At 57.4% G+C, this 18,380-nt stretch overlaps 1 protein-coding gene across 1 annotated transcript in view; it reads right to left on the reverse strand.

The window, feature by feature from the left end:
* CLPB (ClpB family mitochondrial disaggregase) overlaps positions 1-18,380 on the reverse strand; it is a 30,453-nt gene that overhangs the window by 3,558 nt on the left and 8,515 nt on the right. The window contains 9 exon segments of the mRNA XM_065731173.1: positions 67-205; positions 207-224; positions 862-1,023; positions 2,647-2,691; positions 3,162-3,217; positions 4,176-4,253; positions 9,807-9,921; positions 11,898-11,995; positions 15,539-15,667. Coding sequence (XP_065587245.1) covers positions 67-205; positions 207-224; positions 862-1,023; positions 2,647-2,691; positions 3,162-3,217; positions 4,176-4,253; positions 9,807-9,921; positions 11,898-11,995; positions 15,539-15,667 — 840 coding nt within the window.

An 18,380-nucleotide genomic window follows, 5' to 3' on the forward strand; every position in this document is an offset into this window, starting at 1 on the left:
ATGTGGTCCTTTCCAACCTGAATGTGATCCCCAAGCTGGAAGGGGCCCGTAAGGATCACCCGGTACCTAAGTTTTCTGCGATCCTGTTCTTGCTCATCTCCGCGGCCTCCTGCCGGAGCTGCAGGGCGTGCTGGGCGATCTCGTCGCTCGCCACGTTGGAGGTCATGATGAAGATGGCATCCTTGCAGTCGATGGTTTTCCCTTTGGCCATCCGTCAGCCTGCCCTGCCACCACACCGAGGCAACGCGCAGCGTGACAGGGGAACCGTCCCATCCAATCCCGTCCCGTCCCGTCCCATCCCATCCCATCCCATCCCATCCCATCCCATCCCATCCCATCCCATCCCATCCCATCCCATCCCATCCCATCCCATCCCCATCATCCCCAGGAGACACAGTGGGCAGAGTGAGCTTCGGCAGCACAGGAACCCTTCAGAAGCACTCATTCTCTCGATGAATAAAGTAAAAGAGAGACAGAAGGAGAGAAGAAGAAGGAAGCAGCTCCCCAGGCGGTCTCTCCCCTCGATCCGTCTCCGGCAGCAGATAACGTGGCACAATGACACAAATCCTCGTTGGGTGCTTGAGATTAACATTTGGGTTATTGCCCTGTCAAAGCGCGCGGTGCAGGAATTGATTTCACATTTACGCCGCCGCCGCCATGATCTATGCAAGGAAAACTGCGTTATTAATCCTCCAAAAGAAAAACAAAACTCCCCGACAGCACCGGAGTCCGTTGGCCCTGCGAGGACCCTGAGAAATCGATGGGAAAAGTCACGGGCACGAAGCTGGGAGGAAGGAGGTGAGCACGGAGAACCCTACGGAGCAGAGAGAGTGACAGAGGGGAGCGAAGGCGCGGGCTCACCTCGTCGAAGAGCTGCAGCATGATGGTGAGCACGTCTGGGTGGGCTTTGTCCACTTCGTCGAAGAGCACCACGGCGTTGGGGCACTGCCGCAGCTTCTTGGTGAGCTGCCCGCCCTCGTCGTGGCCCACGTAGCCCGGCGGGGAGCCGATGAACTTGGCCACCTGCGGGGGACACGGGGCAGAGCTCCCACGCTGAGCGCTGACCACGCGAAGCATCTCCACGCAATCGTGGAGTGGTGGAGGTTGGGAAAGGCCTCCAAGACCCCAACCCCAACACGGCCACTGACTGTGGCCCTAAATAGAGCTACAGAATCACAGAGGTTGGGAAAGACCTCCAAGATCCTCAAACCAACCCAAACCAACATGCCCACTGACTGCGGCCCTAAATAGAGCCATGGAACCATTATGGTGAGAAAGACCTCCAAGATCCTCAAACCCCAACCCAACCCAACATGTCCACTGACTGCGGCCCTAAATAGAGCCATGGAACCATTATAGCTGAAAAGGCATCCAAGATCTTCAAACCCAACCCAACCCATCCCACTGTGTCCACTGATGGTGGCCCTAAATAGAGCCATAGAATCGCTATGGTTGGATAAGGTTCCCAAGATCCCCAAACTCAACCATTCCATCCCACCGTGGCCCTAAATAGAAGCAGAGAATCATCGCAGTTGGAAAATGCATCTGAGATCCCCAATCCAACCCCAACCCACCGTGTCCACTGACTGTGGTCCTAAACAGAACTATAGAGTCATTGCAGTTGGAAAAGGCACCCGGGATCCTCAAACCCAACCCAACACATCTCACCATGCCAACGGCCTTGACCCTAAATGGAATCACACAATCATTGCAGTTGGGAAAGACCTCTGAGATTCCCAACCTCAACCCCCAACCCAACCCCCTGTGTCCGCTGACGGTGGCCCTAAAAACAGCCATAGAATCATTAGGGTTGGAAAAGGCATCCAAGATCCCAAACTCAACCCATTCCATTCCACCATGGCTCTAAACAGAAGCAGAGAATCATCGCAGTTGGAAAACACATGAGATTCCCAACCCCACCCACTGCGTCCACTGACTGTGGTCCTAAACAGAACCACAGAGTCATTGCAGTTGAGAAAGGCACCCGGGATCCTCAAACCCAACCCAACTCATCCCACATGCCCAATGACCGTGGCCCTAAATAAAATCATTATGGTTGGAAAAGGCACCTGAGATTCCCAAACCAAACCCAACCCATCCCACTGTGCCCACTGACTGTGGCCCTAAATAAGATCACAGAACCACGATGGCAGGACAAGTCAGCCAAGGTTCCCAACCCCAACCCATCCCACTCTTTCCCAACGACTGCGGCCCCAAGTGCCACATCCCCACAGCTCTGGACACCTTTGGGTGCCTGACCCCACCTCTCCCTGGGCAGCCCGTGCCAACGCATCACCGCTCTGTGGGAGAACCGTCTCCCAAACTCCATCGTGACTTTGAGGCCATGACCCCGGGTTCCTAAGGGTCACCCTGCTCCGGTGGGAGCAGAGCTTCCTCAGTCCGGTGTCCCTGGGGGACACCACTCGACCCCACCACCACCCTCTGACCACCACTGTCCAAATGAGGATGAGGTGGGGGGCCACGCACAACCCCAGGCAGGTGACACTGGTCACTCTCCATCACCACAGCTCCTCGGGGACAGATGGACACACAGCCAGGCAGGAGCACTGATGGACAACCCCACGCCACGCCACCAAACTCCTGCTGCCTCCTGCCCCCCAAACCACCCCCAGCCCACGCACCAACCTCGTGCCTCTCCTGGAACTCCGACATGTCCAGACGGATGAAACCCTGCGGGAGAAAAGAAATGCAGCACGTGAGCGTGCTCGCAAAGGTCAGCCAGGGGAAGGTGGTGGTGAGGATGGACACAGCACTGCTTGCTCTGTCCCACCGAGCGGGCAAAGTGATCACAAAGCGCTGAGATGCGATGTGAAGGGGAACAGACCTGCTGTGCTGTGGGGCAGATGGATGGAGCAGCTCACGAGCTGCCCCAGGACGGATACGGGGGAGCTGAGGCAGCTCTGAGCAACCACAATCCCCCACTTGCAACCCTGAGGTCTTCCTCCTCTCTTTCCATCCATCCATCTTTCATCAGACGGACTCAAAACCCAACTGAGCGCACCCAGCTCCTTCCCCAACAGAACACCGAGTGGCCCAAAGGTGCTGTGCTTTGGGTGGGAAACTCTTTGGTGGAGAGCAGCCCGAGGCAGCACGCACCCCCCCCCGCAGCACACAGCCCCGCCAGCCAACGGGACCTTTACCTTCTTCACATCCTTGTGGAGGTACTTGGCTGTCTGCTTGGCCAGCTCTGTTTTACCTGTCGCCAACACAAAGCACACGGTCAGGTCAGGCATTCCTGCACTGCCCCCAGCACTCGGTGCGCTCTGCTCCTCTCTTGATGGAGGGTTTTGGGGGAAGGGTGGAACAGTTCTGATGCCTCCATCAGATAGAGCAACGAGGTGCAGGAACGGAAGGGTGCTGCTGCCCGGGCTGGGGGGATGCTGACAGCTGACTCTGCTGCATCTCAGACCACAGAGTGAACACAAACTGTCACACAGATCCACAGATGTGATGTGGAAGGGCTGACGTGGAGACTCGTGGGGTGCGTCGGTGTGCTTTCCCACTCGGATCCCCACCCGTTCCGGGATCCATTCACATCTTGCAGCGCCCATTCATGCCTCGTTCCGATGGCCATTCACATCTCATTTCAATACTCATTCACATCTCCATCCAGCGTTCACTCGTATCTCACCCACCGCCCTCACCAGGGCAGGAGAAGCGCTGGCACTGCTCCAAACGCCACCATTTGATTTCCTGAAATCCCACTATTTCTACCCCTTTTTCCCCCTCCCCCCAGTAACACTCGCTCTGCCCACACTGTGAACCGTAACACTGCTCAAGATAAAAACACTATCAGCATTGAGAGGATGATGCTGCTGTGTCTCAGGCGTCGTTTTGGGGCCGGGTACGGCGGTGTGAGGGGTGTGCTGGGGCCAGGATTGCCCCACAGGAGCGTGGGCACACAGCCCTCCCACTGCTGGGCCGTGGGTTTGGTGTTCAGCTTCAACCAGGGAGGGTCAGGTTGGGTTTCAGGGAGAGTTCATCTCCAAAGAGCGGCGGTGCAGTGGCACCAAAGGGTGGGAGGTGTGGGGGGGGGGGTCACTGTCCCCGGGGGTGTCCCAGAGCTGCAGGGACGTGGCACAGAGGGACGTGGGGTGGCCTCACTCCGTTCCAAGCTCAGCGATGATGTGGGAGCAGCTCTGTGCTCACGTTACCTATCCCGGATGATCCCAAGAAGAGGAAGACCAGCGGGTGCTCCTCGTCGTACCAGCCGTTCTCCTTCCTCCGAATGGCTGCCACGGAAACACAAGTTGGGGGGGGGGGGGGGGGAGAAGGCGTATAAATCAATGACACAAAAGCAAGTATAATTATCACTAAGTATACGCTATGTTTTACTGCTCTCTGCCCACTCCAAGTCCTCCCTGCCATTAGTGCTACCTAATTTGATTAGCCAGCAAAGGCCCCAGAGACACCTAATCAGGTTAGCATGGATTTGGAAAGCTGCCCAGAGCAGATTTCGGATAAACTTTTCCAGGATGTGCACTCAGCGTTGCCAGGGAGACGGTGAGGAGGGGGACAGGGGATGAGCGAGCGGCACGCCGGCCTTCCTGTCAATGAAACAGCTCTGCTCGTGTCCTCTTCTTGTTGCTTACATGGTTGGTTTGGTTTTCTTTTTACAAGAGGGGAGGGCCCCGGAGCTCTGAGTCGACGCGGGGTTTGTGTGGGAGGGCTGGTGGAATGGTGCTGGTCCCCCACCGGTGGTGCTGGAGGGCATTGCGGTTAAGATACCAAGGGGATGTTTTAACCAAAGAGGGGAGAACGGGGGTGTGGAGGACAACACACTGCCTTCCCTCCCCCAGCACCAGCAGCACAGCCCTACTGGGACACCAGTCTGCCTCGCGGTGCTGGGGACACCTCCCACCCCATCCTGGTTTCTACAACCAGCCAGGACACCAATAACCCGCTCAATCTGATCCGTCACTGAACCAAAACGCTCCAACACACACATGGAAGAGAAGGAAGGACGTTCTAAGCTGAGAGGAACAAACACAGCACCACCAGCAGGATGGATGGGGCTGTGGGGAGAGAAACGGGCCATGGCTCGGAGCAGAGGGCATGGTGGTGGGGATGGGTTGGCGGTTGGGTTATACTGGAGGTCTCTTCCAACCTTCATGGTCCTGTGATTCCACGAGTCCCAGTGGGCATGGTGGTGGGGATGCGTTGGCAGATGGAGGTCTCTTCCAACCTTCATGGTTCTGTGATTCCACGAGTGGGCATGGTGAGGATGGATTGGTGGCTGGACTCGATGCTCTCAGAAGTCCACATGGGGTGACAGGGCAGCGTCAGGTTGGATATCAGGAAGAAGTTATTTTCTGAAAGTGGTTGAGCACCGGCACAACCGCCCTGGGAGTGGAGGGGGTCACCATCAGGTGTCCCAGAACTGTGGGGCCGTGGCTCTGAGGAACATGAGCAGCGGGCATGGTGGGGGTGTGATGGGTTGGACTTGGGGTCTTGGAGGTCTTTTCCAACCTGGATGACCACACAGAATGGTGGAATCACCACGGCTGGAAAAGATCTCTGAGATCACCCGTTCCAACCGTCCACCTATCGCCGGCATTTCCCACTAACCCACATCCCTCAGTACAACATCCAAACGTTCCTCGGTGACTTCCCCACCTCCTCGTGCATGACTCGATGACTGGGCGTGGTGGGTGTGGGATGGATCTGGACGTGATGACCTTAGCTGGTCCTCTCCAACCTTAATGCTTCCACAGTTCTATTCTCCGACAGCGTACCCTCAACGGCATCGGCGCACGGAGAGGTCCTCCTGCACAACGGGAACTGGTGGCAGATGGAGATCCTGAAGATCCCGAAGATGCCCATCTTCATTTTGGACATCAAACAAAGCCACAGGACCGACGGCTGTGGTGAATGGAGAGAGGACTGAGGACCACCTCAACCCAGCCATTGAATATCTCCACCAGGCCTAGATGAAATCAGCACGCTCTAGGGGCTGGAGTGAGTGAATTCAAGGAACGAGGTGAGTTTGCTTTTTAATGAGAAGGTAATTAACCATCAGAGCAACTAACAGCATGGAGATGTCTGTGGCTGTGGCCCCAAGCCTCACCTCGTGCCCGGCTGCCACGGCACGCGTCACCCGGTGCTTCAGCCGCCCCGAGCAGTGCTGCCTCCAACCTGGGCTCGGTTGTCGCTGTTGTTTTTTAATGGATGGGGAATAACAAGGACACCGACAATTTCTGCAGCTATTTCAGCGAGGATAATAAAGGTAATAAACTTTTGCTTCGGGGCACGGAGTGACCACTCGCAGGGGTCAGCGCGCTCGGTGCTCCGGAGGTTAAGTGCTGTGTTGTTTTTTCCGCAGGACACCGCGCGTTATGGATAAGCGCTCGGCTCCCTCGTGATATACACCGCGTCGTAAAAGCTGCCACGAGGTGAGTGCCTGTGATTCAGTGCTGTGTCTTGGCTGGAAGGTGCTGACCGCTGCTGTCTGCCGTGGACGGACGGAGCGATGAGGTGTGCTGACCGCTGCTGTCTGCAGTGGATGGACGGAGCGATGAGGTAGAGAGGCTTTCCTACGAGCAGCCTTCAAGACAGGGCACGATCCAGTACGCAGCTTTCGGCTCTGCAGAGGGCCATGGGTCCTGCAGATCTCCACGTCCCAGCTCTGAGGGTTTGGCGTTGGGAAGAGGAAGAAAGGTGCTGTGTTGGGACGAAGCACAACGTTTTGAAGGATGGGAACCACGGGCAAAGCTCCGGAAGCCGATGGGAACGCTCCTTTCCTTGGGGTCCCCAACTCAACTCTTCGCCATCGCCACCCAAGAGGTCGGAGCCGAACCTCAGCTCAGCTTCAGGGATGGCAGAGATGAGTGCCAGGGGGGCAGGCCGTGCTTCATGAACAAACCCAGTCCCAATGTCCAAGCCAAGAGGCCAACGATGACGGCCGGATCTTCTTCTTCGGAGCCATTTCCAGCGCCGCCGCCGCGCTCCCGCTTTATTTCGTCCATCTGTAACGGCGTAACTGTAGCGCTGCGTCTCCGAGAGGGCCCTTCAGCTCGCTATTGAACTGATAAATTCACTGTATTACTTTACACAAATCAATACCCCAGCAGTTATCAGGGGTTGATGTGACCGAAATTGGTTTCAGCCAATTTGTGAGCGTAATAAATGTCCATTTATCAAATCAATTCATTCCGTGGTGCTCCTCAGACCACTGGGCTCGGGGTGCCAGGGGGTGATGTCCCCAGCTCCATCCCCACCCCAGCATGGCTCCTGGGCTCTGCACAGCCCCAAAAAGTCTCCAGGGGATGGAGGATGAGCCCCTTTCCTGGCCCCATCCAACCTGGTGGCACGGAGCCAGCGCCACGTGGACCTGGACCATCCTGCCTTGCTATGACATGTGCTGCAAACGTCAAAATGAAGCAGGTGCAGGGATCCCACCTGGTCTGAATTACAGCTAGCTTCCCTCAGATCAGGGCAGGCTGACATTCTTCCTCATCTGTTTTCTTCCATCTCGGCCTCTCCAACTGATTCCAGCACTGCAGCAGCGCAGCACGTCCAAAGTTTGCAGTTTTATCATTTAAAAGGAGATAGTCTGCATCACTCATAACCTCTGCACTGAAAACTTTTCCTTCCTCCCTCCTCATTCAGCTTCACGAAGAGTCCCACCACAAAGTACCTCAATCCAGGAGGGCCGGAAAGTCATCGGCTGCCAAAGCGCTCTGGAAACCCAATCGCAGTCCCAAGAACTGAACGTGTGCACAGACTGGATGCAGCATCCCCACTTCTATCAGGCTCCAGGACAACATCAGCGCCTTGCCTGGCTCGTCTGCCATCTTACAAGGTGAAATATCCCATGTGGGCTGGGTTGTGGTGTCTGTGTGCCATGTTACAAGCCGAAACATCCCATGTGAGTTTGGTGAAGGGGAACCATGCAGCAGCAGCTGCACCTCCATCACCACGCTGCGTGGAGTGCCCCGCTCCGGCCCATCCTCCCGTGCCCACCTCCTCCCAGCATGCTTGCTGGAGCACAAAGCTTCAGAGAGGGGGTTCTCCCCCTCTGTGGCCCCATCCCCACGATGTGTGCCCACAGCTCACGTCCCCTTTGTGCTCGAGCCCGCCTGGATCGCGCACCGAGGGGCGGATTAAATCCAATTACTCAATTAAGGAGAGGTTATAAATGAAAGACAGAGGCGGACGCTGTGCTGGAGGCAATCTGTGCCAGGCAGTGCGGAGCGGAGGCACGGGGCAGAAGGCAGTGGGGACAGACAGAACCAGGAGAGACAGGGAGAGCTGGGGAGGAAGAGTCACGTCTGGAAATTCGCCCTTCCTGAAAGCAAACAGCAACGTGGGGCGGAAGGGAGGAGAGGGAGGAGGGGCCGGAGCCTCTCCTCTCTACCTTTTGGTCTGATGTCCTGAGGCTGCGGGGGGATCAAGCACATTCCCTATAATTCAATAAGAGAAACCTCCATAAAGGCGGCCGCTTTAATGCGCGCAAACACCACCTGTGTCAGAAGCAGGCACTGCCCATTAATCAAAGCTTCCCAATTAGCCCGCGCTGCTGCCCCCAGGCACAGCCGCTCTCGGAGCAGAGGGTGTCTGCTGCGCTTTGCAGGGCTCCCTCAGCACTCCCCTTTGTTAGCAGCACCGGCTGGGTTTTGTATCCCTGACAGCATGCTGCTCCGACCTCGCCCGCTTTGCAGGCACTGCACTCGGGTGCAGGGATGCTGGAGAACGTCGGTGCTCCCTGCCAGCCCTGCTGTGAGCCTGTACGCTTCAGCACAGCCACCAGAGGCCAGGCTCCCCGCCTCCTTACTGACTTAATGGCTTTTTCTAATAGGGAAAACACAGAAGGCAACTCCGGTTTGGGAACGTGGGCCATCAGTCCCCATGTGTTTTACCCGAGCTCTGCTCCAGTTCCAGCCCAGGGATGGAAATTGCTGGATGCTGAGGGAGAACAGTGGGGCAGTGGCCTTCTATCTGTCTTGCTGAGGATTTCTCTTGATCTGATGTAGCACACACCGCCAAGGAATAATGCGTGCATCAGTACAGGCACAGGGCTGAGATGCTGGGAAGGAGCTCTGGGGATGAGCACCTGCTGTCCTGGTTGAGCAGTGGTTGAGCAATGGCTGACCAACAGTTGACCAACGGATGACCAACGGTTGAGCAATGGTTGACCTATGGTTGACCAACGGTTGACCAATAGTTTGGACCAAGGGTTGACCAGTGGTTGACCACGGGCTGACCGTGAGGCAGCAGTGTGCCCTGGTGGCCAAGAAAGCCAATGGTGTCTTGGCTGGCCAACGGTTGGCCAACAGTTGAGCACAGGCTGATCGCAGGCTATTGGAGTGCCCTGGTGGCCAAGAAGGCCAATGGAAACCTGAGGTGCACAGAGCGTGGCCAGCAGGGCGTGGAGGTGCTCCCCAACTCTGCTCAGCCCTGGGGGGGCCACATCTGGAGCACTGTGCTCAGTGCTGAGCTCCCCAGCTCCCGTCAGACTGGGAACTGCTGGGGAGAGCCCAGTGAAGGTGGGGGCCTGGAGCAGGTGGGGACACGCTGAGCACCCCACGGCTGAGCAACTTGGGGGAGAGAAGGATGACAGGAGATCTTGCAACCTGCTCTAGGGAAGCTGCTTTAGCAGAGGGATGGACAGGGGGATCTCCAGAGGTCCCTTTCCAATCCCTGCAGTTCTGTGACTGTGCGAAGTGTGACCACATGCACTCCGATTTAATTTGTGGAGCACAGAGAAATCCCCCCGAGCGTGGGGTGCCGATGTACAAAACACCACACAGATCACACTGCCAAGAGGAACGTCTGTCAGACCTCACCTGCTCCCACCGTGGCGATGGCGCTCTCCTGGCCGATGATGTGCTCCTTGAGCCGCTGCTCCAGAGGGAACCTGCGGCGCTCCTCCATCTCCCGGCGGTGCTGCTCCTCCTGGAACTGCAAAAGGGAGAAAGCGTTGGGAGCAGGCGTGCTCCGAGCAAAGAGGGGCACGGCTGCACCTGGAGGGGCTGGAGGAATGAAAGGGATGGACTCTTCAGCGGGGTCTGTGTGACAGGACAAGGGGAAACAGTTCCAGATGAAAAGGGGACGTTCAGACAGTGAAAAGGTGTTTCTGATAAGGCCAGTGAGGCACTGGCACAGGTTGTCCGGAGAAGCGGTGGTGCCCCATCCTTGGAGACGTTCAAGGTCAGGCTGGATGAGGCTCTGAGCAATGACACGGCCCCCATGAGCAGGACCAGGTGGCCTTTAGAGGTCCCTTCCAACTCAAACCTGTTTAGATCTACAATTCCACTCAGCTTTGCTGCCCAAAGCCAGCTCTGAGCACCGCGGGCTGCGGGTAACCCAAGGCCAGGACCACAGTGGCAGCGGGGGTCTGGCAGTCAGTCTGTTGGCCAAGGAGCCCCTTAATGGCATCACGGCACGCAGCAGCACCTCTGCTGGCACACATGGACAGTGCCAGCTCCAAGAGCTGCTCCCTCAGTCCGCAGCACCGCGCTCAGCAGTGCTGCACACAGCTCCCCAGCAGCAGCCGGGAGCGGGGAACCCGCGGCGCCGAGAGCAACCGAAATAAATTAAAAATGCATATGAAAACTCCCTGTTACTCTGTCACCAAGGATATGTAAATAAAATCTATGGGCTGCTCCCGCCCGGTGATAGCTCTGCCAATTCATTCCGTGGCAGTGATTAAAACGAGCAATAAATTGTCAAAGACTCTCGGCGGAGCGCGGGAAGTGGGGTGGATGCGACCCCCCGAGCGCCGCGTGCCCCCCGGTGCAGCGTTCATCACGGCCGCCTGCGCTGCCCGATGCTTCATCCACACACGGATCACACGGCACGAGCGTCTCCACGGATATATTTCCTTCCCAGCCGCGATCCATTCGTTAAGTGTGAAAACCGATGTGGCTTTTCGGGCTGGTTGGGGCAGCCCCCACCAGCGCTGTGCCCCGGGGAGCATTTACGCAGCAGCGATTCGTCCTCCTCCTGTCAATACCCGAAGGGTTTTGTGCTCAGCTTCGCTGCCTCCCAGTGCTGCGGTTTCCCCTTCCACTCCACGTGGATGGTTCTGTGGATCTGAGCTCCTCTGGAGCAAAGCGAGTCCTGGGGGAGCTCAAATCACTTCTGCACACAGTCACCGTAGCTGTGTGTGGGAAGTGCTGGATCACGGCCCGAACCAATGACTGATCACCGAGTCAGCCGTGGGAGCACAGCTGAAGGCAATGCACCTGTGTGACCAGAAGAGGTGGAGCCTGAATCCACCTCTCCTATTGACCTCATTCACCAGTGCTGCCCGGCCCAAAACTGGGGTCAAACTGGGGTGGAGGGGCTCATCCCCACTCGATGGCTCCTTCTGATTGACAATGACTGGTTTCACCCCCGAGGGATTTTCACTTCTTGACACCAGGCCGTGCATCCCTCACGGCCTCCACCATCTGCCTGCCCGTAAGCCTGATGTATATCTGTATATATTTCTATCGGAGCTATTACAGAGTTCTTTTCCCTCTTTAAACTCCTCCTCACTATGGGTTGTGAGGGCTGCAGAGCTCTGAAGCTCAGGGAGCAAGCGGAGCAGATGGCAGCAAGTGGGGTCTGCTAGTGCAGGGCTGGTGGCCACACGTGGGTCCTAGCCCCACAGATGGGCACTTCCTTCCCAGATCTCCTCCTTTCAGGGGTTTTGGAGGATGAAGGGAATACTGACAGCCACCTGTCCCCGCACACCTCACTGCCACGCAGAAGGAACGTCAGCACGGCCGAGGACGGCACGTGGCTGCAGGTGTGGCTGCAATGGGCTTCAAAAGTTCTCCTTCTGAGGAGGGGGGGGACAATTTAGGCATCAGGTCACAAAGATACGCAGACCCCTTCCAAACCATCATGACCCTGTGCACGTGCACCCCGTGCCCTGAAGCTCAGCTCACCTTCACCTCCGCTGCTCTCAGGAGGTTCATCACCTCCCCTTCGCGGGCATAATCCAGTGGCGTGTGGCCCATCTCGTTCTTCTGCATGGGGTTGGCACCTGGTGGCAGAAAGGAAGGAGGTGAGGGGAGCCCCGGGCTGGATGGGGCACGCAGCGCACCTCATGTCGCAGCTGTGCCCCTCCGAGCCTTGCTCCGGGCGCTGGGGAGCGGTGTGGGGCAGGGAGGCCGCGGTCAGGAGGCAGAGGTGTGGGGTAACGGGGGAGACACGAGTGGGGCACCGTGGGATCCATGTCTGCATGCTGGGAATGACCTGGCACCAATGCTCACGGAGCTGTGACCGCACGACAGCCACGAGGTGCGTGCGAGCCGGGAGCGGGGGGGCTGAGCCCCTTCGGAGCTTCGGCATCGGGGATCTATATTTGCTTACAGAATGAAAAATGTGCTCCATAAACACTCGACGCGGAGCAATTCCCAGCGCCGGCCGTGTCGTGGCGGATAAGGGACGTGACGGAGACAGGTGATGGCACCGAGTGTGGGGGTGGCACTGCACGGGGAGCTCTCCCCCCCAAAGGGTCGGCCCTCTTTCCCCCGGACCTCTCCGTAACGCCCATCCAATATAGGCCCAATCCCCCCCCCCCTCCCCCCCCCCCCGGTTAATGGCTTTGACCACTTGACTAATTGCCTCAATCACTGACAGCACGCTGCTGGATCGCCACCTCTGCCATAAATAACGGCGTCACCGCGCCCGGCCGCCCGACCTCCTCCTCCTCCTCCTCCTCCTCCTCACGCCGCCTCGCCACCACCCACGCCACCATCCCGGCCTTAATAGCAGCCCATCCGTCAGCCCACACCGCCTGTCAGCCGGCCAACACCTGGGCAGCACCTCGGGCTGTGCCCCCCGCCCCTCCCGCTCCCGTTAGGAGGCCCCAGCTTATCACATGTGATGAATGGCAGCGGGGCTCACCGGCAGCGCCCGCGCGCACCGAGCCGCAGCGGCTGCGCGAGGTCACTCATTGGGGAAATATGTTTCTGCCGGTGGTATCGGGAAAAGTTTAGCGGAGTGACAGGCCTCAATTTTTCAAATTTTATTAACTCCATCCCCTTAACCATTTGTCACGGATTCCTTCAGATCGTGGATAAGTGTCAATCGAGCGCGGGGTGCGGAGCGCAGGTACCCGCGCTGCCGCTGCGGGGGGGGGGGCAGCAGCGCCGATCCTGGCAGCGGCTGCTCAGCAACGGGCACGCATCGCTGTGCCCTGTCCCCATCCCCGTTCCTTCTCCTCCATCCTTACTCCCCGTCCTCCATCCCTGCTCCTTTATTTCCATCCTTACTCCCCGTCCTCCATCCCTGTTCCCTGTCCTCCCTCCTTGCCCCAGCGAGGCAGAACGCAGCTCACACCACCAGCAACCCACACAGGCACCCAGAGAGCAGCACTTCTCCGAGGACGGGACGCAGAGAGGTTTGGGAGAGCCTCTGGGAACGGGATGAGGAGCGCTCCCCACCCCAATGTCCTCCTTCACCCCCATCCCGAAGAGCCCACCGGTGGCAGCTGGATCGGCACAGCTTCCCCCCGGCGCACGCAGGACACCATCCCCACCCCCGGTCCCCCAGGAGCAGAGTTTCTCTTAACTGAGCTCCTCAGACAGATCTCAGCACAGCACTGCAGCATTTCGGTCAGGACCCCCCGGACCCCTCCCACTGTCCTCCTGAGCCCCCCATGATCCTTCTTGCAGGAACGTGAACCCGGGTTCCTCACACCTCCGTCCGACACCGGGATGCATTGCTGCTCACGGACACCCCACAGCAAAGGGATTGCCCCACGGAACTGCCCCACGGAACAGCCCCAAATCCCGGTGTGGGAGGAGGGACGTTGTCTGAGGTGCAGGAGGAGTATGGACCACACCGGGTTCCTCCCAACCCAAACCGACGATGGCACGGACGGAAACCCACGTGGCAGAGCAGGAATCCAGCGGGGCGCACCCACACTGCCCATGGAGGTCACTGAGGGCTCTCCGTGGGGCTCTATGGGCTCTCTATAGGGCTCAATGGGGTCACTATGGGGCTGTGGATGACCCATCCCTGGCGGCACTCAAACCAACGCTGGAAATGATTCTATGGATCTGTGACACTGTGGGGTTATTATGGGCCCTCTATGGGGCTCTATGGGGTCACTGTGGGCCCTGTATGGCACTGACGGTGGTGTGAGCATGGTGCTGGAGGCTGAGGGTGCTGCTATTTAACGTCTTAATTAAGAATCTTAATGAGGGGACGCGGTGCAACCTGTCAGTCTGCAGTGCCACGGAGTTGGGAGGTAACTCTGATGTGCCCGGGGGGGGGGAGGAGGGGCGCTGCAGAGGGGGCTGGGTGGGCTGCATCGATGGGCAGAATGAACTGCATGAGTTTCAACGTGCCCTACAAGGAGTGGGGTTGGAGCTCAGCTCCAGCCCCGCTCCCCATCCCGCTGTCGGCACGGCGGAGCACGCTGAGAGGTGGAACGGTGCTGAGCACCGCTCTGCTGCGCAATGGGGACCTTCCAGGAGGGGCAGTGTCACGCAGCAGATTGGGACGGCGCTCTTGGAGAAGCGAGGTGCTGCCATGGATAGCCCCCCTCCATCCCTCCGTCCATCCAACCCGCCCTCCCTCCATCTGTCCTCCTGTCCATCTCTTCATCCCTTGGTCCCTCCCTCCATCCCTCAGTCTCCTCATCTCTGTCCCTCAGTCTCTCCATCCCTCAGTCCCTCTGTCTCTGCCCCCTTCCATCCCTCCATCCTTCCCTCTCTCCCTCCCTCCCTCCCCCAGCCCTCCCAGTGAACAAAATCCCCTCGGATCACTCCGGCACGGTTGTGTGCCATCTCCCACCCACTCTTCACATCTCCACGGCCACGGACTCCGCACAGAGCGGCCGAGGGCAGTGGGACGCCTCCGCTCCGCTGGGCACACGCTGACCACCGGCGGGGGGGGGCCCAGGGGTCACCAAGTCACTCAATGCGGCACAAAGGGGCAGGGGGCTTCACACATAGAAGCACTGCGGGCGGCTGCCGGGGCGGGGGCTGGGGGGTGGCAGTTAATGGCTTTGGCCCTGAGGGCAGGGGATGGGGAGAGGAAGTGATGGGGAGAGTCAATGGATGCCTGGTAGGAAAAAAAAAAGGGCAGGTGGAGGGGGTGGGGGGGCTGCTCTGTGTCAGCGGACAGGAAGCGTCCTGCTCTGCTCGGGGCTGTGTAGGAGGGGGGGGGGAGGGGATACACCCACTGGGGAGCCCCAAAAGGGGAGGACGGGACCAGAGCAGCACCAGCAGTGCGGGAGGACCCAGCGGGTGGATCACAGAACGGGTTGGGTTGGGGGAGGAGGGGGGTGGGGAGGCAGAGAAGGGACGACATGTCGGATGGAGCATGAAAACTGTCAGAGCATCAGAGCACACAGAGGAGGTGATCCCCGGAGAGGTGACCCCCAGAGAGGTGACCCTTGGTTGAGGTGACCCAGAGCCCAGCACTCCAACTCAGAGCGCCCTGAGTGCGCCAGCCAGTGACAGAGCAGAGACCGAGAGGAGAGAGCACACAGCACATCACACCTGGCCCTGGCGATAGGACGTCACGGCTCTCAGCACAGCCGTGGGTCAGCCCCACAAGCTGTGGCACCCACCTGCATCCAGCAGCATCCTGACGCTCAGGAAGTCGTCGGCCAGCACGGCGTAGTGCAGGGCCGTGCAGCCCCAGAAGCCGGCTCGCACGTTCAGGCGGTTGTTGAACTCATCCTCCCGGGTCACCAGGACTGCAGAGGAAGGGGGAGAGCTGAGCTGAGCTGAGCTGAGCTGAACCTAAGGACTCTGTGAGCGGGCACGGGGGGGGAGGGTTGGCCACTGGAGTTGGCGATGTGAGAGGTCGTTTCCAACCTTAATGACTCCTTGACTCTATGAGCAAACATGGTAGGGATGGGTTGACCATTGGAGTTGGCAATCTTAGAGGTCGTTTCCAACCTTAACAACTCTTTGACATGGTGGGGATGGGTTGATTGTTGGACTTGATGACCTCAGAGGTTGTTTCCAACCTTAATGACTCTTTGATTCTATGAGTAAACGTGGTAGGGACGGTTGACAGTTGGACTCGATGATCTTGGAGGTTGTTTCCAACCTTAACGACACTTTGACACAGGGGGGATGGGTTGGCTGTTGGACTTGCCAGCCTTAGAGATCTTTTCTGGACTTCATGATCTTTGAGATCTTTTCCAACCTTAATGACTCTGTGAGCAGACGTGGTGCGGATGGTTGGCGGTTGGAGCTGATGACCTTAGAGGTCGTTTGCAACCTTAATGACTCTATGAGTGGTCATGGGGGGATGGATTGGTGGATGGACTTGACGATATTAGGGGTTGTTTCCAACTTTAATGACTTGCTGACTCTACAAGCAAACATGGTATGGATGGTTGGTGTATGGACTTGACCATCTCAGAGGTCATTTCCAACCTTAGTGACACTATGAGTGGACGTGGTGGGGACGGGCTGGTGGTTGGACTTGATGATCTGAGGTATTTTCCAATCTTAGTGATTCACAGAATCATAGAATGGCCTGGGTTGAAGAGGACCTCAAAGACCATCGAGTTTCAACGCCCTTGCCACGGGCAGTCACCAGACCAGGCTGCCCAGACCCTATGAGCAGACATGGTGGGGATGACTGGCTGTTGGACTTGACAATCTTAGAGATCTTTTCTGGACTTGACGACCTTAGAGGCCGTTTCCAACCTCAGTGACTCTACCAGCACACACGGTGGGGATGGGTTGGCGGTTGGACTTGATGATCTCAGAGGTCGTTTCCAACCCTAGTGACTCATTGATTCTATGAGCAGACGCGGTGGGGATAGGTTGGCCATGGGACTTGACAGTTTTAAAGATCTTTTCTGGACTTGACCATCTTTGTGGTCTTTTCCAACCTTGGCGACTGTTTGAATCGATGAGCAGACATAGTGGGGATGGCTGCCTGTCGGGCCTGATGATCTTTGAGGCCTTTCCCGACTGTAATTGCTCTGTGATTGTAGGGAACAGCTGCTGAGCAGGAAGCCCACCGTCAGCGACTGTGCCTCCTGGAACACGCAGGAGCACCGAGCACCGGGACACCAACAGATGCAGACCGCGGCGCTCCGAACCGCAGCCTCCACGCTCCCTCCAAAGGACTGAAAAGATCTGAGACGTTGAGCCCAGCTCAGCATCTCCACTAATGAACCGCAGCACCTCCAGGAGATCAATTAACGCCCTGGCTCCTTCCCTTGCCCAGGTCTTTGCTCCGAGAGAACCGAGTGAGTATGTCTACTTATTTATTTGTCGTCATTTCCTACCCAGGGAGGAGCAGGATAATGAACTGCGTGCGTCAGGGAAGATGAATCTGAGATACTAGGGAGCAGCGCGGTAAAGAGATTAAAGCGTTATTATTGTTGGTTTTTTTTTCCCCCATGGTCCGTTGTGACAGCTCGGCCGTCATCCGTAAAAAATGTCTCGGAGAGAGATAATCATCGGAAACTCAATAAAGCGTCAGGGGGAGCCTCATCCGCCATCCATCACCGGGTGCCTGGAAATTTTCAGCCCTCCGTCTCCCTTCCTGCCATCCATATAAATGTCTGCAATATATTCGCTGCGGTGTCGGCGGAGCGTCCCCTCTCGATTTGGATGTTTTTATGGAAGGAAGTAAAAAAAAATATCTACACGTCTGCGTATCGATACGCGAAATATGTAAATGGGGTGAAAAAAAATAATAAAAAAAAATAAGGAGGGGAAATAAACAAAACAAAGGCAGTTTCTCTCTCCCTCTCTTTCTCCCCCTCTTTTTTAAGATGCGGCTGAATTTATTCTTTTTAATAAAAGACGTCAAGCGAAGGATTGATGCAACTTCTCACCGAGCGGCCTCGTCTCCCCTTCACCCCAAAAATATATAATGTTGGAGGGGGACGAATGCAGACAGAAACAATTAACTTTATGCATGGATGCGCTCTGCCTTAAATTAAGCCTCCACGCATGCATTATGTATCAGCATCGTGTTGCTGGTTTGTTGCTCAACGCATCCTGCCCGGTGTCCTCGCCTCCTGCACGCTGCAGCTTCGGGCACCGCCAGCTCCCGGTGACGTGTGCTCACCACTTTTGTCATAACCAACTTTTTCCACGGATCCTACTTAGATCTCTCCTCTTTCAGCTTGAAACTATTTCTCCGTGTCTGCCCCTTCTTTCTCACTGCCTCTTTCAGGTCCTGGAAGCGTCTGTGTTGCTACGGACGGTGGCTGGGCTCATGTTTGGATGGGATGGTGCCTCGGGAACACCGCTGGTGAGCACAGCGTGGAGGTGGGGCTGGGCCTTGAAACACAAGGCAAGAAAAAACACGTGGGTTGGGAAAAGACCTTCGAGATCATCGAGTCCAAGCGCAGCCCAAGCACTCTGCCCTGCCTCTACCAGCCCAGCGCTACTCCGTGCCCCCGAGCTTCCAATCCAAAGCCAGAAGAGGAA

This window comes from Cyrtonyx montezumae, unplaced genomic scaffold, assembly GCF_038088225.1.
Source record: "Cyrtonyx montezumae isolate F1298 unplaced genomic scaffold, pur_monq_1.0 scaffold_131, whole genome shotgun sequence".
NCBI classification, from domain to species: domain Eukaryota; kingdom Metazoa; phylum Chordata; class Aves; order Galliformes; family Odontophoridae; genus Cyrtonyx; species Cyrtonyx montezumae.